At 52.7% G+C, this 22,831-nt stretch overlaps 1 protein-coding gene across 3 annotated transcripts in view; it reads right to left on the minus strand.

Annotated features, from left to right (window-relative positions):
• Window positions 1–3,471: 3,471 nt before the first annotated feature.
• Window positions 3,472–22,831, minus strand: part of LMF1 (lipase maturation factor 1) — a 206,440-nt gene continuing 187,080 nt past the window's right edge. For all 3 annotated transcript variants that reach the window (XM_055710086.1, XM_027812420.2, XM_055710087.1), the window contains 2 exons: window positions 15,029–15,141; window positions 3,472–3,968 (listed from right to left, as the gene is read on the minus strand). In XM_055710086.1, the coding sequence (XP_055566061.1) occupies window positions 3,794–3,968; window positions 15,029–15,141 (288 nt within the window). In that variant the 3' untranslated portion in view covers window positions 3,472–3,793. The remainder of the gene's footprint in view (window positions 3,969–15,028; window positions 15,142–22,831) is intronic.

A 22,831-nucleotide genomic window follows, 5' to 3' on the forward strand; every position in this document is an offset into this window, starting at 1 on the left:
GCACCCCTGTGCACTTTCCGAAGTTGCCAGCTCTTGGCACCCATGGGGATGGCTGGGGCTGCCCACCCATGCCAGCTTGCTCACATTAGGGCCGAAGGACGGCCGGGGCTGGGGAGCAGACGGTGTGGCCGAGGGGCAGAGTCTCTTTGAACAGTGACTTAAAATCTCTGGGCTCAAAATCCCACAGCAGCGACCCCCGGCAGGGGGCTGCAGCCACGGTGCTGGGATCCTCATGGCTTTTTGCTGCAGCAAGCCCCTGACCGGGAGCGGGCTCAGCCCCGAGGAGGCAGGGATGGCACTGCCGGGCACGGGCTCTGCAGTGTGACCGTGGCTGTCCTGGGCACGGGGAAGGTGGAAAGTGCCTTTTCAGGGGAGGCTCCACAGTCCCATCAAGCCAGAGAGAACAGGGGCAGCGTGTGCTGCTTTCTGCCAACTCACCTGCCGAAAAATTCCTGCCCAAGGTCCCCCAAGGTGCGAGCCGGGGCCGTGGGAGCAGTCCAGCCTTGCCCTGCGCATCCCACCCCAGTGTGCAATTTCAGCTGTGGGAGAAGAAAAAACCCAAGACCCAATAAAATGCTTCAAATAACATCTGGCAGCACCTGAGCTCACACAGGCGGGAGATGCTCAGCACGAAGCTGTGCCCATCGCATGGAGACACCGACCCCCACCCGGGATCCGTGACGGACACAGCCCGGCCTCCATCGCCCCCAGCCCCACGGCAGGGCAGCCAAGCCAGGAAGGACGATAATGGGAGCGAGATGCGGGATCGCGGCGTTTGCCCTCATCCCTCCACGCGGTAATCGGAACAAAATGTTCTTCCATTGTTCGCAGAAGAGTGCTGGTTTCCAACTATGGCAAATATTTAGGAAAACACAATTGAGTCATAAATGTTATTTACAGTTTGGAGCGCCCTATACGTTGCTCCAAGCGCCACAATTAATCTATTCGTCTTGGTTCAGAAAGGATGGTAACATACAGGCCTTCCCCAGTCCCCGGCCAAGAGCAGTAACGTCTTGCAGAAGCGTAGCAGCTCCCTGCGATGGGCCCTGCACCTCTGCTGCCGTCACGGCTCTCCCGGGTGCCAAGTGCCAGCCGCCGCTCCTTGGCAAAGCTGGGCACCCCCGGGACCGCAGACCCCCCCAACTCCCAGGCACGAGGACCGCAGACCCCCCCAACTCCCAGGCACGAGGCCATATGAGGGTCCTCCCGCCCCCTCCAGCCATCCTGAGCCGGACCCATCAGAGATGGAGCAAAGCCACCGCAACCCAAGAGCAAACCCTGTGCAAACGTGCCCACCGATGCACCGGAGAAGGGGAGGGAGAGCGGTGCTCCTGCAGCCGCGGCAGCCCAGGCTCACCAGGATGGTGATCGGAGGTGACACCAGGCATCTTCTCAAACACAAATAAGTGCTGCAACACCCAGGACTCGCCTTATTTATTACCTGTCACCTCGGCCCCGTGGGAGCTGGCATGTCCCCGGCGAGTCACACCAGGGCAGGCACCGGGGGGACTGCACCCGGGGCTGGGCTGCCCTCCCAGGGCTGCTGCTGTTTTCCTTTCTTAACACTTTTAGAAAAAATAAAAAATGAGTGACACCCCCCATGGTTTTTCAAGAGCTGTTTGCTTTAATCCCTTTCTGGAAATACGCTCTCAGTCGTGCCTGCTCCGTACATGCCGTCAGAAAGGGGGAAGAAACATGGAAAATGGCTTTTCTGTGCCTGCATCCGTGCCCAAAGTTTCCCACTTTGGACCCATTTTTCTGTCAAAACCCCATTTGGCTGCTTTTGGCACATCTGGCGCGGGAGAGGATGGACAAGCCCCAGGGATGTGGCCACCACCTCTGCCTCCCGTGGTGTCCACTGGTCCCTGCCCGGCTGGTGGCCCCTGGGGGGGTGGCTGTGCCCCGAGCTCCCCCAGAGCCCAGCACACAGCAGTGCTTTGCCCCTGGCATGTGGCTTGGGCTCAGTTTGCTCTGGAAGGGTAAAAGCCTTCTTGTAAGCTTACTGGCCACTGGAATTCCTGCCCAGGGTGGCCACGGTGAATGTCAAGGCACAAACCCAGGGGGAAAAGCCTGGAAAGCCCTGTCCTGCCCCTCTCCCAGCCTCTCCTGCTGGGGTGTGCGGCCACACAGCTGGCGGCGCTGGACCGTGCCCATGGGATGCTCAGCTCCTCCCAACCACCGGCCGGTCGGACACCTCTGGCACCAACCTCTGCCAGCTCCAACAGGCAGATCCCGGCCCCAGGGCCACCAACCAAACGCAGCAGTTACAGAACCCCCAGGTTAAGCAAACAGGAAGGCGCAGCCCCGCGCGTCTGCGCTGCCGGGCCAGGGCCTGTTAAATCCAGCCCTGTGTAAACGCGGTGGGGCTGGCGGCAGACTTGGTGACTCCAGCTGCCTTCCCAGCCCGGGCGACCCAGGAGCACCAGCAGCGCTGGGACACGGCCGCACAGGGCTGCGCTTGTCCTCGGGGCTGAGTCACAGAGCCCACACGGCAGCTCCAGCGAGGAGCTATTTTGGGTTTCTCAGTAAACCTGTGGCTTTCTGCAGGCAAGCCTGGTACAACGGGGTTTTATGCGTTGCTTTGATCTTTTTTTTTTTTTTCCCTGCAAGAAGAAACGTGTGCAGCAGAACGTGCTAACAAGCAATCGATTATTATAAACTACCCGGCCTGCTGCTGGCTGCTTCACACACCGTCCACTTTCTTGCTCTCCCTTCACTCCCATCGCTGTCATTTGGGCTCACCGAGCCAAACCCATGTGGTGATTTTAAACACAGACCGAGATGAGGGGAGACTCCAAAGCAAACAGGAGGGACAGGGGATCCCAGGGTGAGGTCGCAGGGCGTTTTCCCCAGCCCAGGGATGAACAGTGGGAGAGCCGAACCATGCCTGGTGGGCAGGACACGTAGCTCAGCCCGGTCATGAGCCTGCAGTGAAAAGGTGGCGAGGAGACTCCTTCCCAGGGTGCCAGTGAGGGCGGCGCGGGGGCAGCTGTGTCGGGAGTAAAGCAGCTTTGACAGCTCAGGGCTGCCGGCACACATGGGGATGGGATGGGATGGGATGGGATGGGATGGGATGGGATGGGGTGGGATGGGATGGGATGGGATGGGATGGGATGGGATGGGATGGGATGGGATGGGATGGGATGGGACGGGATGGGATGGGATGGACGGGACGGGATGGGATGGGACGGGACGGCACGGGGATGGGACGGGACGGCACGGGGATGGGACGGGATGGGATGGGACATGGGATGGGACGGGATGGGGGAGCAGTGCCCTGTGCCAGGCCAGCATCACCTCCACAGAGCTGGCTGCAGGGCAGGACCCAGCTGCGCTGTCCGATGCCGGACCCCAGGGAACCTGCAAGCCTCAGGGGGCACAGGCCAAGGCAGGAGACCACCCCGAGACCTCCCTGCACACCTCTGCAGCCACCACACAATGCAATGGCTCAGGATAAGCAACACCAACAGCTACCCAAAACTAATCATGGTATTTGTTCACACTTGTTTTTCCTAAGTTCTAGAGCTGATGATTTCCGAACAGAGCAGTCTGGCAAAAGAAATCAATCATCAGGCATGGCTGCGGTGAGAAGGATGGACAGAAAGAAACAGAAAGATGAGAAAAACCAGATCACAAAAGCAAGTGGACAGGTTGGTTGGGAACCTTCTGTAAGATATGTGTAAACAAGGATATGGATGAAAAATACAGAGAGAGGCAAGACAGGCAGTTTGTAAGGGAGCTGACTGCTCTGCTTCCCCAGCTGGTCCCTCTTGACCTTGCTTGTCCTCCTCCATCAGTCCCGCATGGGGTACGGCCAGTTCCTGTCTTCATAAAACTTCTTCAGGCCCTGGAGGTTGACGGGGGGGAAGTAAGGGCCGATCCTCTTCCGAATCCACCACCTCCCCTCGCTGGCGTGCTTTCCGCCGGGTCGGCTGAATTTGTACTTGAAGTGTTCTGCTCGGATCCACCTGCAGAGGAACACAGCGCAGCCTGCTCAGCAGGGGCTGGCACCACAGCTGGGCGGCAGCGGGGGGAGTGTCAGACCCTATTTACGGTCCCCTCAGAGATGAGGTTTGAGCCTTTCCATAGCTGGATGGAGAAGTCAGCTGGAGGGTGCTCAGCCTGGCTGGCTCCTGCATCCTGACGCTCCCTCCATCCTTGGGATGCCCACAGCCAGCAGCAGGGGTGCGGCCGTCCCTGCTGGAGCGAGGCAGCGGGGAGCTCCTGGGCTCCTCCTGATGCAATTTAGGAATGATGCAGAGGAGCTTTAACACCCCCTCGCCCTCTGCACTCCCCACCGCCGCCGCATGCTCCACACACCTCTCAGCAACCAAGTTTGAAAGAATAATAATAAAACCAAGAAAATTTTTTTTTTTTCCTTTTCTGAGAGCAACTAAGGAGTATTTCTGCCCAGGACATTTTTAGGTATAGAGCCTGACTCCCAACCCAGCTCCCCCAGCATCCCTCTGCCCCAGGCAGCGGCTGCTCCTTCTGCTCCACAGCTTATTAGTGGAGCTACGAGCGCATCTGTTTTCTGGCCGCCCTGGGAGTTGACAGAAAAGGAGATTTTAAAACAGTGAAGAAAGAAGCATTCATCAGTGTCGCAAAACACATTCGGAGGCTAACCATGCCGCTTGGTTCGGGAGGTTTGGTCCCGCTTGATGTAGGGCATGCTGACAAGAGAGGGAGTAACACCCCGGTCCTCCAGCGTTGTGGTCCCTGTTTGCAGAGTGCATCGCCGCATTTGCTGGATAAGTTCATAAAATAACCCACAATATAAAAATGTCAAAGTCGTGTCAATGCTCATTTAAACCTGCTTTGCTTCACTACTAAAATACAAACCCTGCTACTGAGCAGGGCACCACGCTCCTGCAGCTGCTTGCTCCTGGGGCTGCACCTTGGGCAGCCGTAAAGTTCCTTCCTACTGCTAAAATAATTAGGGACGACTCCTATATATTTGCCATTAACGCCCACCTTTGTAATGCGGTGCTCTGATAGGAAGCAGGGGAGATGGAGACGACAGATAAAACTGCACCCAATTAAGAGGTCTGCTGCAATCACATCTCGACATCTCCACTTAAATCTTGCTGGGTACCCAGATGAGCGATACAGAAACGCATCTCCTAACAAAACGCATTAACATGGAACTGTTCATCACGCCCATTGCTTGCTGCTGACTCGCAGCAATGGGCACTACATCTGTTTTCTGATGGCCTCCTGGCTGGCATGAAAACAGCAAAAATATCACCATGCTTCCCCCTCTGCTGAGGATGACGGGGGGATCCAAGGAAGCCCAGACTAAAGCATTTGGAGCTGCGCTGGAAGCCCAGACTAAAGCATCTGGAGCTGCGCTGGGACAGCTCTAATTTAAACAAGGGGTAAGGGCTGGGTGCCAAGGGAAGCGTAGGGAAGGAGGTGCCCCCCGATGCTGTACCCTCTGCGGCAGAGCCCCCAGACGCTGACGAGGGGCTGCAGGGAGGCAGGACACCAGCCCTCAAATATGGGAAGGTAAATGGGAGAAGGAGGGGGCAACGGCACAGCCCTGGCTGGGGGCTCAGGGGGCACAACCCTGCATCTCATCACCATACATGCCGCCCTGCAGCTGCTGGCTTCGTGGCAGCCAGGGCCATTTCTACACCCTCTCTCCCTCCTCTGTTCTGAGGCTGGTAAAAGTCAAATGGGGGCTGAAGTGTTACTCCCAGAGTGTTTACTTCGCAGGAGCACAAAATTTCCTGTTAATAATTAGAGCATTACTGAACAGCAACGTTCCCGCGGGTCCAGGTAGCCTGCAGGCTCCTGTCTGGGATGGTTAGAGATTTCCAAGCTATGCTGCTTGATTGCTTTCCTGAAGTCAAAATACATATCTACTTCCCAAAAAAGTTTCAGTGGCTGATTGTATGTCCATCCCTCTCCTGCCTGAAGCCTTCCCCCGCCTGCCGCATCGGGGCTCTTGGGTTTTTTTCTTCACTAAGCGACTGCAGAGCATACGGTGAGCTGGGACCCGTCCCCATGTGCTCCCAGCACATGGGGGTAGCAGGGTCCCCAATGCTGAAGGAGCTGTCTGCAAACCCCACCTGGAAAAGTTCCCGTTTTCTAGACGGGGATGCGGAGTGCAGAGAGCAGCTGGCTTCTCTGAGCCCCTGGGGCAGACCTAGGAGACCTCGGGAGATGCCAGGTCTCTGCTCAGACACCCAAGTGTCTTCTCCCAAACCTCCAGGACTGTCCTGCAACCTCTCTGGAATGAAAATTTCCTTGTCCCTTTCGAATGGGCTTGCCTGTCCAGATTAAATAATATCTATCATCTGATTTGGCATGATTTTTCCCATATGTTCTCTGTCTATTAAAATGTTTGCTATCAAAGGGATCGGCATGTAAAACTAGAACCGTGTGAGCATTAAAGCAACCACATGCCATTGAAGATGCATTTTTGTGGCATAGTTTGCCTTTCTATCTGACTGTGTTTCAGGCTTTCCTGTTCAGAGCCTCAATCAATCTGAAGAGTCCCCCTGCAGCCCCCCGACCTCTAAATTCAGCCACCCTCTTGTCCCAGCCACAGTCACTCTGCTTCCCCCAGCCTGCTCCACCTGAGCCCTGAGCTGGAGTGTTGGGACGCATGGTCCACGTCAGGATGCCAAGATCCACAGAGGAGGAACCTGCACAGCTCCATGGACTGTGGAGCTTGTATACTCTGTGGAGCTGAGCTCTTCCAGGAGCTGAACACTCACCCAGTGATGAGCTATAAAGCTCCGGCACACCACAGCCCACGGCTCTTCGCTGTCCTGCACGGCCAGCGCTTCTCTGGGATGGAAAACTTGCAGGTTTCCATTCTGGTAAATGGAGGCACCAACGAGCCCTCACAGGGCTGTAGCAGCCAAAGTGCTGCAGGATGGGGAAACTGCAGCGGGAATCCCTCTGAGCATCAGAATGCCTCTGAGCATCAGAATACCACAGCAGCATCCAGATCCTGCGCTATCCGTCCTCTCCATCCTTCCCGGCCTAGGGGCTGTGGGAGAAAAGCGGAAAACCTGGAACCCATGGCAAGCTTTCCTTGCAAGGCTTATGTATGTAAAAGCTGCAGTTTAATACTCACCGGAGCCCCTCATTTCAGGGCTCATAGAGTTTACAAGCTACCCCAGTATTTATAATCTACCTGGGTGCCTCAGTCCTGAAGTTACAGGATTTGTAAACTCCTCCAGCGCTGCCTCGCTGGACCCGCTCCCTCCTCTCGGGATTCAGGGAACGAACAACCCAGAGTCCATCATTTCAGGGCTCACAGAGTTTACAAGCATCACTTGAAGCCCTGGACAGCTTGTAACTCAGGCGAGACATGCACATATATGGTCGCCTGCAGACCAAGAAACCTGCAGGCTACAGACCATCCCATCAGCAACTGCTTGTGTTTTCTGCAACACAAAGACCTTCCCACACAAAGACCTTCTGGCTGGTGGAAGGGATCCACAGGTCTCCGAGCCCTCTCTGAGGCAGGAGACTGCTAGCATGTGTGAACCTTGTTTGCTGCTCTGGAGAAACGGGAGCATCTACAAGAAGGTCACGAAGAAGCGCTCTGACTTCATCTACATTCAAAGGAGTCTGCTGCCACAGGTGCTCGCCCACACTCAGAGAAGGATGAACAAGACTTGTGTTTCAGAGCAGACAGACAGAAAGGTCAGGAAGGACAATCCTGGCTGAAGACAGTTTCCCAGGATTTTCGGAGCGAATGCAAGCCAGCAGCTCCTCCTGGCTCCCTGGGAAGCACCGGGCACCAGCTACCACAGCTGGGCAGGGAATCGGCTCTGGAGGAGCATCAGCCTGAACCAGCTGAGCCCAGGTGAGGTCCCTTAGGAGACACACGAGGGCAAAATAATCACTTGAGAAGCCAGAAACAAGTTATGGTCAGATAAAGCAAGTCAGACATTTCTCCTCTAGATGGAAAACCCTCTCCACGATGACAACAACAGGGACATTGGGACAAGGGACAGCGGTACTCAGGAGGTGCTGGCAGAGCGATGGCGCTGATCCTGGTGTGGATGGCTGGATGAGGGAGGACCACCGAGCCACCCAGAAGGACCCATGGCCCTGCATGGGGTGCTGGGACCTGCCTGCTACCACCGTTTTGGGCAAACACTGCTCTCCATCACCACCCAGATCGGGCAGGGCTACAGCCCTGGGGAGGGCAGAAAGGCTAAAAATAATAAGCATTATTTTTTAGATCAATATATTCATCCCACCAGATGCCCGGTAGCAGCTGCGCTGTAGCACTTTTAAGATTCGATCATATATCAGCCTATTATGACATCTTCCAACTGTACGTGTTAAAAATTAGCAGCAATATTGGAGTTGTTGGGATGGAGGGCTAAATCTCCCAGACAGCTGTAATTAGTTCCAGAGGGTGCAGCTGTCTCCCTGCAACAGCTGAGGGGTTCGAGGGAAAAAACCAGAGCTGGTGGTTTCTGTTAGAATTAATGGCCTGACAGGGCAAGGCGGGGTGCGAAAGGGAAGAAAGAAACCAAAACACGGGGCGTCTTTTCGATTTGGTGGGGGTTTTCTTGTTGGTTTTCTTTTTTTTTTATCTGGAGGTTCCCCACTCCAGCTAACTCCTAACACAGTAAATCAGCGAGCAAGTGTCAGTGGAAAGTACAAATTCATTACAGTAACAGAGCCTCCATCATCGGCTTTCTTGCTTATTCTAGCCCTGTTAGTGGGAGGGATCATAAATTCATCTTGGCCCAAGTTTGCAGAATAAGGGCAGTTTTATGGGTTGTTTTTCAGCGCCGCTGACTGCTCCTTCTTCAAGGCTCCTGCAAGACCTGGCCCTGCAGAGCCAGAGCATCCCACGGGCAGTTTATCCCCCAAACTCTCTTGGGAGATGGCGAAGTGGGGGTTTTGCCCCACCGACGGGTTAGAAAGAGGGGCTCAGAGGCTGTGTCTGTACCAGGGGCAGAGAAAACCTTGGGGGAAGGCAACCCGGCTCTCCCGGGGCTCGCAGCACTGCCCGGGATTCCCTGCGGCACCCACAGACCCCGCAACTGGGCTCAGTTCAGCGTCTCGCAGGCGTGATGGGCATGCGGCCGATGTTCCCGACGGAGCCCAGGCAGGAGCTGCCCTGGCCAAGGCAGACGGCTCCTAGGGCCACAGGGAAGCTGCCCCACGGCTGCATCTGCCACCGCCGCGAGAGGCGGCTGGGAGCCCCATCCCCCACCCGGGGGGGGTATCCCGACGCCATGAGATGAGTTCTGCCCTCCCCAGCAGCGCTGAGATACCGAGGTTGTTTTTACCAAAAGAAAATCCCTTAAACTTCAATTCAGGAGAGTGGAATAATTTTGTTCTGATAATAGTAGATGTTGTAATGTTGATGATAAAGATTTTCTTTGAGATTCGAGTACATAGGGAAAGAAGAAACGAACTGCAGTAAAACATTTCGCCGTGGCGAAACCTGGTGAGAAAGCCAAAAGAATGTGTTTATACTTCTTCACCTCTGAGGATCTGGTCACCTCCCGGGACAGTTTCACTGCTGGCAAAGCCGCTTTTCCATGGGGAAACCACACAAAACATTTCACTTCTCCGCACAGAAGCCACCAGCACCCGTGGGAGAGGATTGGCTCTGGGGACAGCAGAGTCACATCGCTCCCTTACCGCATCCCGTCATGTGGACCACGCAGGTCCTTGGAGGGAGACTTGCGTGTCAGCACAGAAACACCGTGGGATGAGAGGAGGCATGTGGGATTCAACAAAACCCTGAAGGTTTTGTTCAACAAAACAAAACAAACCCTGAAGGACTCGTGTCCCTGCAGAGCATCCCATGCCCATGAGCAGCACCCCTGTCTCCTCTGAAGGCATTTTGGGAGGGACCTTGCACCACAGAACTGCCATTTCCACCCACATCTCAGTGATGCCCGTATCTTCCAATAACGCCGTACTCCCTTCCTGCTCCCAGCACTGCTTCCAATAGCTACAGAATTACCTTGACCCCTTCTGGGGGGGTCCGAGGGAGCAGCCCCCAAAGTGGCTTCTACACCGTGCAAAGCTCCGCAGCCACCTCCTGCCGGGCTCCGTGGTGACTCCCACAGCCTGAAAACCCAGTCCACCGTGCCCCCAGGTATAGCGCCCCGCAGCCGTGACACAAATGGGAAATAAATGGGCAATCAAATTAAAAAAAAAAAAAAAAAGAATACGAAACGTTATATTCTTCTTGCATTCCTGCAGCCAGGTAGCATCAAATGGGAAGCGCTGCCTCCATAAATAACGCCACCGCTACAAATCCAGGTCCTCGGATACATGTTGGGGCTTTTTCAATGAAGTGCTACTATAATTGCAATAAAAGTCCTTAAGTGAACATGATTTAATATCAGAGACACCAAACACTTCAGGTCAAAAATAAAAACCTGATTTTTTTTTTCCTCCTGTAGGCAAAATCTGATTTTTGTTTTCTTTTATTGTTGCAGTCTGTTTCCATGACGGCGTGTTAAACACTTATTAATTTCTCAGCCAAAGCCCTACCGTTCAGATTTATGACGGCTGGTGTTTTATGAACTATCCGCTGCACAATAATATTTTGTAAATCCACATTCCACAAACATCACTGTGCTTGAAGTAAAGCTTCACACTCAGCTAGGCTGGGCGCTCAACAATACCCTCATTTTTAATCAGTCACCTGTTTCTCATTTTAAGTTTATCACACTTGAAAAAATACTATAATTTCTAGAGTTGTAAAGAAACCTACAAACTTTGGTCTCAGAAATTTCATTTCGAAGGCATTAACTCATTTTGAAAGTCCCTTGGCTATTTAAGGTGTAGAGTTTCCATTAACAGAATAAACTCCGTGGAGTATGGAGCGTAATGTTCTTATGGAAAACAGTCCCTTCCCCTAATTATTTAGTCTAGCAGGGAATGAAAATAATTAAGTCTCAAAATTCCCTTTAGAATGCAGAGGGGGGCGGAATATGGTAGGAAAATTAGCTTTTTTTCCACCCAGCTACTGAAGGGAGCCGAGCCGCGGGGGGCACAAGCCTCAGCTGGAAGGTGGGAGCGAAGGATCCTTCAGGTTTGCAGCAGCCGCAAATGGGCTCCGGCTCATGGGAGAGGGCACAGGGATGCCCCACGGAAACCATCGGAGCCACAGCCCCCCTGAACTATCTTTTCTTGCCAGGCGCTACCGCTAAGGCTCAAATTTAAGTCTATTGTTCACAATTAAAACAAAATTATAACAAAAAGGCGCTGGCTGGCTGTAAGCGGCTGTCAGCGCTGAGGTTGCCCACATCCAGCACTCTGTGGAAGATTGCTAAGGAGTCTGGATTAAAAAAATAGGTATCCTGCTAATGGCCTCTTATACTTCTTACACCCAGATCGGAGGGTACAGCTTGATCCTCGGGTTCTGGCCACGGTTCTCCCGTGGGAGCGTGCCTGGGGCTGTGCCGTGGGTGCAGGGGGCTCGCCAGCCCCGCTGGGAGCTTCAGTGTGCGACAAGGGGACACTTAAAATTAAACAAAGAAATGGTGGGTTTGAAATATAAAGGAAAAAACCCCAAACCCGAGCAAGCGAGCCCGCCGGAGCAGAACTAACGTTGGGTGAAAAGCAGCTCATGGAGCTGCTGTGCCCACGCCAGCCACAAAAGCCATGAGTGTAAACCCAGCAGAATGGGGACAGGGCACAGCAACTGGAAAACAAATTAAAAAAAAAAGGCAAACGGTCACTTCAGCCTCCTTATGCAGGCGAAGCTCTAACAGCAAAGAATAACCGAAGAGATGTAAATAGCCAGAGGAAGCGGTGACTGACGCGAGAGCCCAGCACAGGGTCTGACCCAGACCCAGCACCCCAGCGTGGGCGCCCAGCACCCCCCTTCACACCTGGGTAAAAGCCCGGGTGGTGCCAATGTCCCCAGGTGTTTGCATTTGGCTCGCCAAAACCCAAAACGTGACCCGCAACCTGGGATCCAGAGTGAAACGGGGTGTTGGATTTTGGTCTGAGCCAAAACGAGCATTTGTAAATTGTTATTTTTACTTTACGCCACCCAAAAATAAACTAGACCCATGAAAAACTTTTAAAGCAAAGCTAATGCCAGAGCAAAGGCAGCTGACACATAAAACCAGTGCTGGATCCTGATCTTTTCCTACTATAAACTAGCTGCTAAAGAGTGAAAACAGAGTCTGTGCTTTGGTTTAACCACGGTAACGCATGAATCAAGACCCTGTTCAACAAAATCTATAGCACCGTGTGTTCAACACAGCATCCACACTGCTGTGTAATTACTTATTGGACCTGCTTGCGTTCCTCTGTACGCTCTGCAGTCGTTATCCTATAAAAACTAACAAAGATGAAGATTTGCTTTTGGTTTTGCTTTAAATTCCTGAACATTTCACTTCCTCACCTGTTACAGAATACAGTAAAAAAACCTATTCACCACCTGGAGCAATGTAGCATTATCCCAGCCACATCCCACTTCATTATTTTCATTTTAAAATGAGTTCCTATGTTCAACCACATTAATTTTTTTTAACACCACTGATGCCAGAAAGCAGAGAAGAGATGCAGCCCGTCTACGGCAAAGTCTGGGAAGGCAAGACGTGATACACATTTGCTTGAGTTTTAATTTGTCAGGATGTCTTGTTTTCAGCCTCCGTCCCGGTGAGCACCAGGAGCAACGTTTATGGCACTGGGGGACACGTGGTAATAAACAGCTCTGGGATTATCAAATGCTTCTGTCGCTTTGTGAATTGCGAGAGCCGTTTATTGCCAGCAGCCACCAGATGGTCATGGCTTCTGGCTGCTGGCACCAGGGGACACCTAATTCAAACTGGTGACTCGGTGTCTAAAGGTCCCAGGTTCTGCTAAAACCCCTGGGGTCAGCCAGCACTCAGGACTGACTTTTTTTCTTCTTCTTTTTTTTTTTTTTTTTTAAATCATAAAAAAGCAATGCAAAGGAACGCCCTGCAGTGAACTTCACTCAGTGAATTTATGGCGCTGAACCTTGGGGACACGAGGGAAGTTTGGTGAGATGCAGATGATAAATGCACCCGAGACAGAGCCAGCGTGATCCGGGTTCTCCGGCTGCTTGGCCAGCTCAGCGCTGCCAATGCTGCCCCAACCCCAGCTCCATGATGGGCTCCCGAAGGATCCAGCTCCCACCGGATCCCAGTAGGTAAGCCCTCTCACTGGGCTGAATTTCTGCCCGTTGTGAGCTCTGGTGTCCGTTAGCACCCTAACAAGGTGCCCGCTGCCTTCGCCACATGCAAGGCTGCGCAGGCGCTGTGCCCCTTCCCTGGCTGTCAGAAATGGGCCACGGCCATGGAGGCTGCGCAGCCCCCAGCGAGGAGGTGGCAGGGAGCGGCAGGGCGGTGCAGTTCGCTGCCACAAGCTGCAGACCCCGCTTCAGCTGATAGATGCACGTGCATTCAAATGAAGGTCCATGAAAACGAAGAGAAACACGCAGCCAGAACACAACCCGGAGCAAAGAGGTTTCACGTGCTCCTCAACACCACCGAGGGCAGTGATGGTGCAGCACCAGCACCCTGCTCCCCCCATGGAAAGCCAAACCCAGCACGGCCAAGCAGAGCTAAACCCCCACCCCCCTTACACATTCTTAAAGCTGGATCCATCCGTGGCAAGGGCTGTGCTGCTCTAGCCCAGCATGCCTTTTGTAGCAATAATTAACCGAGGTGCCCAAGAGCCCCGCTGGACTGCAGCCAAGGTGTCATTACTTGTGCGTAACAGACCCACTGCCCGTGTAACCCAACAAACGGCGACACCACCCCACAACGTGCCCTGAGCCATAACCCACCGCTGACGGGAGCTCCGCTGAGGCTGCTCTCACTGGGCCGTGGGCAGGATCCTGCCCTGCACACCCAGAGCGCCTGCCGGCTCGCCCTGCGGTGTCGCACCCGCGGGAGAACGGGTTCTCCAATGAGAAGATGTGTAAAAACCCCACAATAACTGTTCTTACAGCAGTCTTGGCTCCTGCACCTGGGGGGAGTATGTTTCCATCAGCCTGTACCAATGCTCTGACAAGGTGCTGTGCACCATGACAGGGCTGGATGCCAGGGAACCCCAGGAATGTTATTTTTTAGAAATACTCCAATGTGATGGTGGGCAGCTCACTTAACAGTTGTGTTCCAAGCTTTGGAGTTTTTGCAGACTACATACAGACATACATTCAGCTCAGAGTCTAAACCGTCATGGGTTTATCCATCTATAGCATCCTGGGATGTGTAAATCACCTCAGAGGAAGCAGTTTGGTAAAATGTGGAAGTTCTTAGCGTCTAGGTGGAAAAGGAGTCTCTCAGAGGGTTTGGGGGACGCACTGTGCTGAAGCCCACAAGCAGCAGCAGGGTGCAGGAGGAAGCTCGTTTCACACAGTACTGTCAGCCTTCCTCCTCCTTTGCAGTGCATCCTAAGAGCCTCGAATGGAAAATATTAGCAAGAGCATAGTATTACTCAAGTTGATCCAAAATTCCCTTAAAATGTTTTCTCAGCTAAAAATAACTTCATCAACAAAACAGACACTTTTGTGAAAAATTTCCTTTTGTATAAAAACCTTGGGGTTTTCATCTGTGCCTTTCACTTGCTGATGTTTGCTTTGTCTTTTCACTGAAAACACAGACACTTCCAAGACAAGTGTTCACAAAAACAGTCATTTCTGCGGGGCCAGTTTGTCTTTGAAATGCCTCAGTAGGGCGATAGAAGCAGCGCTTTCGATCTGAGCTCACAAAGCGATCACGACAAAAAAAATCTAAAGCTGATGGGCAGGAAACCACTTGAGCAGCCTGGATTGCTGTCCAAGAGGAGCAGCGCTGAGCCCTTTGCAGACCTGCCCGGGGACAGGCTCAGCCCAAGGGTCCTCGTGTCCCCCCCCAGAAAGGCACTGAGGTTCTGGGAGCACCAGCTCTTCCTGGTGCCCGCCCTCCTGTACCCCGGACTGCCTGGGCACCACCCCCACCCCACCCCAATCCATCAAGAGAAACCAGGTGTGGGCATCCAGGGTAGGACCAAGACGGAGCCCAGGTACTTCCAGCTCTCGGCAAAACCCAAGGCTTACCGTGGGGGTGCTCTGCCCGCGAACGGGTTCGTTGCCATCAAGGACAAGGTCTCCTCTTCCTGGGCCAGCAGCTTCCCAGCCAAGTGGATTATCCATTCATTCTGCTCATAGGTCTTGGGGAAGGAATAAAATATAAAAGCGTTAGGCGCTGTTAGGCTTGCCATGTAGTGTGATTAGCATTAAAGACTTCTGTGTGGTCTCTGGGGAGAGATTACAACTGATTTGGGTAGCAGCAATGAATTGCCTGGTGTTGCAGGGAACGGATCCTGTGGGATCCAACACCTTGAGGTCCACACCGAGACCCTCTGGCATCTGTGGGGTGCAGGGAGAGCTTCACTGAGCTCGTCTCATCTGGAAATCATTCCTGAGGGCACAGCCACAACTGAGGGTGTGCAAGTCACAAAGGTCTAATGAGTTTGTTAGCTGAGCTGGGACGGCTACGCACACGCTCCCAGCCCGCCCCAACTGCAAAGTAGCATCCTCCATCTCAAGCATCCCCTAAGGAATTCACATTACAGCGAGGGGGCGGGGGGGGGCTGGTGGTGAAGCAAAAAGCGTGTCCACAGCCAGCAGCCACAGCTCAGCTGATGATCAGAGACTAGCTGACAGTCAGGGATGCATCTCCACCTGCACCACCCTGCCATGACAGAGACCTCTGCTCCATGTGAGGTGCCTGAGGGGGTGTTTCTGCCAGCCCTGCATCCCCGCTGACCCACAGCACCGCTTTATCCCAGTGCCAGGGAGAAGCCTACAGCTGCTGCTACCAGGAAAGCATAGTGCATCGCTGGTCCAGGAGATGGTCTGGGTCCAGTGGTACTCCCACCACGAGCTGTGGCTCCTCCTATACCTTGGATCACAAATCTCTTTTTGGCTTCACGCATCTCTAACATAGTTGGAGTGTTCTTACCAATTCTGCACCCCAAATCCTTGATTTAAATGATTTCTTTCAGCAGCAAGCTCCACAGAGGAACAGTAATGGCATGTTTTGAAATGACAATCCATCCATCATTTTAAAATAGGTTGCTTTCCCCTGTTGTGTTATCCAAGAGAAAACAGGAGAAAGTGACTTCTCTGTTCCTGATTTCTCTCTCCTCTTTATTTCCTTTCATCTCATCTGTCCTCTCCACATCCCGTGCCTATGCCATCCCCTTAATGGTGCAGCCACTGAAAGGGAGCAGGGAGCAGCCCAAGCTGCGGGGGCAGAACTTGCCTCTGCATTTACCTCCCTCCAGGAATCCATGCATCTCATGCTGGTCACAGGGATTCTTGCTGAGGCTCCATAAAAAGCATTTCCCCTTCTGGTGACTTTCTGTGCTTTATACTTCCATTAAGACTGCCCCCCTGCCCCCCGCCTCCTTTTTTAATGTGTACCTAAATGGATTTTTTAATGCAAGCAGTAGGGGACACTGTGGGAAAGCGAAACCCGGCAGCTGTACCTGCAGGACTGTGACTAATGCAGAACATCAAGGCGAAGTTACTCTGCAAAACTTTTCTAATGGTAAAGTTTGTTATTTCCGTTGCTAAGGGAAACAGAGGAGAGAAACGAGATGGAAAACACCAAATGCTGGTGGAAAGGCTCATCAAGCGGCAGCTCTACCTCACAGGGTTTCTGACCCGTGCTCATCACAATTTAGAGGAAAACCACAGATATTGAAGCCAACAACTTTTTAGAAAAGATTATTCTCCCCATACACCTGCTTCGGTCCTGCCTCACCGCACGGCTTGTTCCAGCTGCTGCCCCTGCTGCACCACCAGCATGGATGGGTGGTGGGGCAGGGGTGTTCACAGTCACAGAAACACGTTTCCCACCATGGCCCCGTGCCATGCTCTGCCCACCCCAAAGCCCTGTTTAACCTCCAGCACACCCCTTGCTCCATCAACACCCTGTGCCACCCCGTCCCATCTCCCGGTCCCCTTCCCGGCGTGGAGGAGGTGGTGGCGGCTGTCAGGGAGGGCCAGGGCACCTCAGCCCATGCAGGACCGAGGCCACTGTGGCCCCAACGCAGCGCTCTGGGAGGGGAGACGCGGTGAGTCCTGGAGCCAGGAGCTTGGCATCACATGAGATGTTAAACACAAACCTTGCAAATCTCTCAATAACCCTGCCAGGGCTGGCAGGGCCACAGAAAAAGCCGGCAGCATCCTTGCCAAGGGCCCAAGCGTGTCGTCACAGGATGACTCACGCCAAGACTCCCAGCCGCGCTGAGTGGCTCCCTGCCCCTTGACGGCTCAGCGATGCCCCAGGTGCCTGGCTCTGGGAGGGTGGGTGCCACATGGGGACCCGCAGCCTGGGGGATCCTTGGTTGTGAGTGAGGATCTCCCGAGAGATGTGACAGCCATTGCAAGTGATCAGATATTATGAGTCAGATCTTCAGCATGCTGTGCCTCCCCGGGCATCCTTTTTAAAGTGCTCCGTATGGTTGTAAGTGCTGTTTCCAGGAGGGCCTGGGAGGGGTGAGTGTTCGTGTCTGCAAGTTGGGGAGAAGCAGGAGAAGAACAGAAAGAGGAATCACCAGACTCCTAGAGCCAAACCTTTATGGAGGACCCCAAATCTTCAAAGTCTGATTCAAAACCGTGAGGCTCTGTAATGGTGGAATCAGCTCCCAGGCTCACATGGTCTCCAAATTGTTAATTAGCAGCTCCATGCGCACGAGAGTTTGACTTCTGGTTTGTAAAGTGTTTTTCTTGTAAAATTTACAACATGTCTGGCCCCAGCAAAGTCTGCGGTGAGAAATTTCCACCCGGTGCAGCCCCCCACACTCCCCCCAGCACGGAGGCTTAGATATCGTGCAGCGCCGATGCTTGGAGCATGCAGGAGCTGAGCCACACTAACGACCGCGCTGTTTAACTCATTACTCTGTAAAGTGATACGGTGGCAAAGGGAGGAAAGAAAGAGTCCAGGAGATCTGGGCTGCGTCCAGGGAAGCATCACACCACAGGGTGGGAAGGTGATGGTTCCTCTGTCCGTGGATCCAGTGGGACCCACAGCCGAACACCGTTTGCAGAGCTGTGGCTGTCAGGATAGGAGGGATTTGCCTGGCACTTCCACCGGCTCCGGGTGCGCAAAACAGGAGTCAGAGCTTGAACCATCCAGTGGATCAATAAAAAGAAAAACCCCACAGGATGGATGCACACATTGCTTTAAGATGAGCAGGCATGCACGTGCTGGGGTCAGCTTGAGGTTTTGGCTCTCCAGAGAGCACAGAGGCAGCTGGGGACCGACCGCACCAGCGACAGGTCCGCGGGCTGCTGTCTCCGTCAAGACATGGGCACGGACCAAGCGCCCTCCCCCTGCTCCTGCTCTCCAAAACTGGGGCTACAGCTCACCTCGTGCCACGCACGGCCCCTGCTGTACCCGTGCTGGGATTACTGGGGAACCCAGTGTGACCCACACAGCCTGCTGCTACAAGCTGCTGGTCGGAGCACACTGAAATGTGCCATGAGCTGCACAACTCCCTGTCTGACGCTGAACAGAGAGCCCTGGGGAGCTGCAGCCCCCCCCAGCAGGGACATGCCTTCCTCCTTTATCTTTTGAGAGCTTTCTTTCTGGTTTACACAGAAAGCAACTGATGAACCAAAAGACACAAAAATCCATCGTCAGTCCCACTAAAATGCCTGGGAAAGGCAGCTCAAGATGTCCAAAAAACAGGTTTTAGGTACAACACAGTGGACTAACAAAGAGGACCTGCAACCAGGTGTTAAGAGCCCATGAGCTTTTGTTTCCTGATGGGCTTCAGCCCTGCGCGGTGCTCGGGCAGCTGCCCCCCGCCCCCAGCTTCCTGTGCCAGCCTCGCGGCGTACACTGCTCTGGGATGGAGTTTGCTCCTTCTCCGCACCTACCCACCCACCGCCCAGCATGGGGAGCTAAGCATCACTGCGCAGCCTGGGGTACCACCGCCTCCCGGAGCGACGCTGCCCTGAGACTTCTCTTCAGCTGCCGATATTCTCTGACCTCTTCACTGATGCACTCTACGAGCGTATAAACACGGCATTCTCACCTTGAACACATGAACTTGTATACGCAGGTACTTAATAACTTTAAAGAACTTACAACCCAATCACCGCTAAGTCAGGCAACAGCGAGGAGCTGGGTCAAAGCAGACACAGTAGCAACTGAACTCTGCAGAGATGACAAAGTAGAAAAGAATATAATCATCACACAAAATACATATGAAAACCACCCGGCACTACAGGGAACATGTTCCCAACTGAAATAATAATAAGAACCCTTTTCCTCTAGCTTTAATTGGTCATTTAATGAAAAAGGACTGCGGATTAGTGTGGCATTTTATTGAATCTCGGTCCTGGCACAGGCGCACGGGAGGAGGTAAGTATGAGATGCACATGTGGAAACAGCTGGAAACTTGGCACGGGAGCCCAGCATTATTATTTCACATGGTCGGGAGCCCTGCACGGTTTCACAGCAGCGTCGGTGTGCACAGGCAGATGACAGAGGGGTAGGGGAGGTTTACATTTCCCGCGCTGTGTCATAAGGGGCATTTTTTGCGTCACAGCCTACCCACTGCGGGAGGTAAGGCGGTAACTCCACCGTCCTGGGATATTTTCACCCAATATTCACGTTGCTGTTTACATTGCTGTTTCCACTTCTGTAGCTAAGCGCCTTCGACTGTTGCTGTTTATGGAACTTGAGCTATCAGCTGGAGAAATAATCCACGTCCCACAGAAAACACGGCATAACTAATGCAACCCTTTGCTTTTTTACAATATTCCCGCTCACCACTGTTTGCTGCCATCCTGCTACCCAAGCGACTTAACCAAGGAAGGTCAAAGGCTACATCAGGTCGCATCGCTTCTCCTTATCTCCAATAACCACATCCCCTTCTATTAGTTTCCCAAAGAGGCAAGCTGTTTCTCCGCAGGTCTGGCTCAATGTATAGTATTTCAGTGGGGACAGTTTCTCAAGCCTCGCTAAAAGCCATCCCTTAACCCATCCCATTAGGAAACATTTGGGAAAGCAGCAGGTCCCTGAGGAGGTGGGTGCAGGGCAGAGCGTGGCAGGTCCGGGCTGAGGAATAAAAGACTGCGTGAGAGAGCGGAGCAAGACTTTGGGAACCGGCTCTTAGATCTTGCCTATACGGGGAAATCGTGCACCTGGCATAGCTCCCGTATCACCTCTGCATTTGGAAAGAAAAGTCACTTTGTTCCAGAATAGAGTCTAGACAGGGAGATACAATAGCCACTGTAGACAATAATCATTCCCTGCATAGACAAGGTCTTACGCTGTATTTAGACAGTCCGTGGTACGATAGGCTATCAGGCTTATTTGGGTTTCTGGGCACTTCCATCGCTGTGTTACTCCTGGAGGCAGCTGCCGCCATCCAGCCTGCAGTGCGTCTACATGCGGCGTGGGGCTTTGCAATTCTTCATATTCACAGGGAGACAACTAATCACAGTTGAAAGAAGAAAATAAAATTCTTCCATGCTGAACATGGACCAAAATGTATGAATGCTGCAATGGAAAATGGAAGTGAATTGAGGCCTGTATTTTTAGAAGGGGGAAGAAAGGAAATGTAAAAGGCTGAGCTTAGTACACTGCGCATGAGGTTTAGGTTTTATTACGTTACACACACCTCCTCCTCCATTCTGCTGCCTTGCAGCTTTTTCCTGTAAGCACCCTCTGGCTGGAAGACTGAGGCAACAGAGGCCTTGAATAAAATATTTTCAAAAATATTGATCTGCCTTCTCTGTAGAGGGTTACTTCTTCTCAGCTCTTCCAGTTTCTGTGTGATAACATCAAGTAACTCCCTGTTACCACCCAGGGGAGATCTTCAGAGCATCAATCCTGTTGCTGAAGCTTCTCTCTTGTCTCAGGAAGGCAGCTGACGTTTATTTATAAACTTCCTCATTGTATCTGGAAAACACACGCTGATTCTCAGTGCATTGCAAATGCTGCTCTGCGGCAGGTTTGCTGATGGTCTGCAGAGCCCCATAGGACATGGTGACATGGGCCACCAGTCTAAGCGGTCTCTGTGCCAGTCCTGACATACAGAAACCTTTGGAGCAGCTTCCAGGTACAACGCAACATGACACTGGGCTTTAAAGAACAATATGAAGATGGCATTAGCTTTGTTATTTTTTGAGTAGTTATTTGGTAAGCACCAAGAGCGTGCCTTCGTGCTGGCCAAATGCAGTCCCCAAGCAGAATAAACAACCTTCATGCCATCGTAAGGAAGGGAAAAGCCTTCCCTTTGATTTTAATTTATTCAGAGCTTTCCACTACTGCCCACTGGTGAAGAACAAATCTTTGGTACGATAAACAACTGGCTTTTGTAAAGTCCAAGACATCCCTCTACCAGGAAAAGGGACGAACCTGAAGCCCCAAAACTATGAGCAGTATTTTGTTTTCTGGTTGCTATTTATTAACAGTGCTGAATCCACCCACGGGCTGCCAAAAATTGTAATGCTTTTTGTACCAGCAGCACAGCATAGCTCAGGTCTGGGTTGTGATGGCTGCGCTCCTACAAATGCCCACTATGAATGAGAAGTCAAAAAATAACCAGAGTGCTGCTACCAGCAGCTGGAGGACAGACAAAGTGGTAACAACTTGCCTCCAGCTTCTGTAAAAACAGGATGTCTTTGCACTAAGGCAACAAAGTGTCAAGGGGTGAAAGTTTTTCCTAATGCTTAACCTGAATTTTCCTGAGATTAAATCATATTCTGCCATTTCACCCATCACTTCCTTCCTTCTCCACAGGGATACAGAAAACAGATTGCTGCTTTCCCCTTTGCAGCAGGTTTTCACCCATTCCAAATCTGTTTTGACGCTGGGATGCCCATGCAGATTTGTTTGCTCTGCTGCTGGAGGAGAAGAGTTCTGCACCCCTTTTCTTCCTGCGGGTCCCTCTTCTGCACCCTTGCCACTCAGCTGCATCCCTCCTGAACTGGGTGCTCGGCTGAGTGTCGTGGGTGACACCAGGCATGCCGAATGCCTGCTCGCCTGCTATGGTACCGTGTTGGCCTTTTCACGATGCCTTTTCTGAAGCGTGCTCACCTTGCGATACACGCTCAGCCCAAGGGGCTTCGCCAGATGCTTTGCTCCATCCCATCCCAGAGCGGAGACGGGTCCTGCCCACCTGCAGCACTGCACACCCCTCTCCTCCTGCCCGGACCCAAGCCAGTGAGAACGCTGGGCTTTCAGACCTTGTCCTCTTGTGCTCACAGCTCGGTGGCACCTGCAAATGCAGGAAGCACATAGTGCCATTCTTTCCAGCTAGCAACAGCTCCTCAGAAATGTGCTCGTGCATTAAGTTGGCTCAGACCTTGGTTTAAATTGCTTCGATGGAAGCAGGTGATCTGGAGCAATCAACCTCAGCAACGAGCACCTGAACAGCAGCTCCTGGCCCACAGACACATCATTTTTCTTGACACCACCCCAGCCCAATTTGCAGACAGGGGACCGGGTTATCAGCTGGGTGATGGAGCGAAGGGGGTCCCAGCCGAGGCGGCTGCTGAGAAACAACTGAAAAAGGCTGCACAGATTTCCACACGCTGCTGCTGGTTTGTGGGAGTTTTTCCCCGGCTGCAGACGGGAAGAAGCAAGGCAGACATGCTTCAGGACGGGTTATGTCCCTGCCAGAGCGAAATGAAGGACTTCAATTCAGAGCTACAGCACCCTCGGGATGGCGAGACACGCAAAACAAAGAGGGGATTTAGAAAACAAGTGAAAAGGCATATTATATTTAGATAATAAAATTAACATAGCGAAAATTGTTTCCTGGAAAAATAATGCCATGTTACATTACATATAATTATGGCACTACTGGAACGGTAATTAAGAGGCAGGCA

This window comes from Falco cherrug, chromosome 4, assembly GCF_023634085.1.
Source record: "Falco cherrug isolate bFalChe1 chromosome 4, bFalChe1.pri, whole genome shotgun sequence".
Taxonomy (NCBI): Eukaryota; Metazoa; Chordata; class Aves; order Falconiformes; family Falconidae; genus Falco; species Falco cherrug.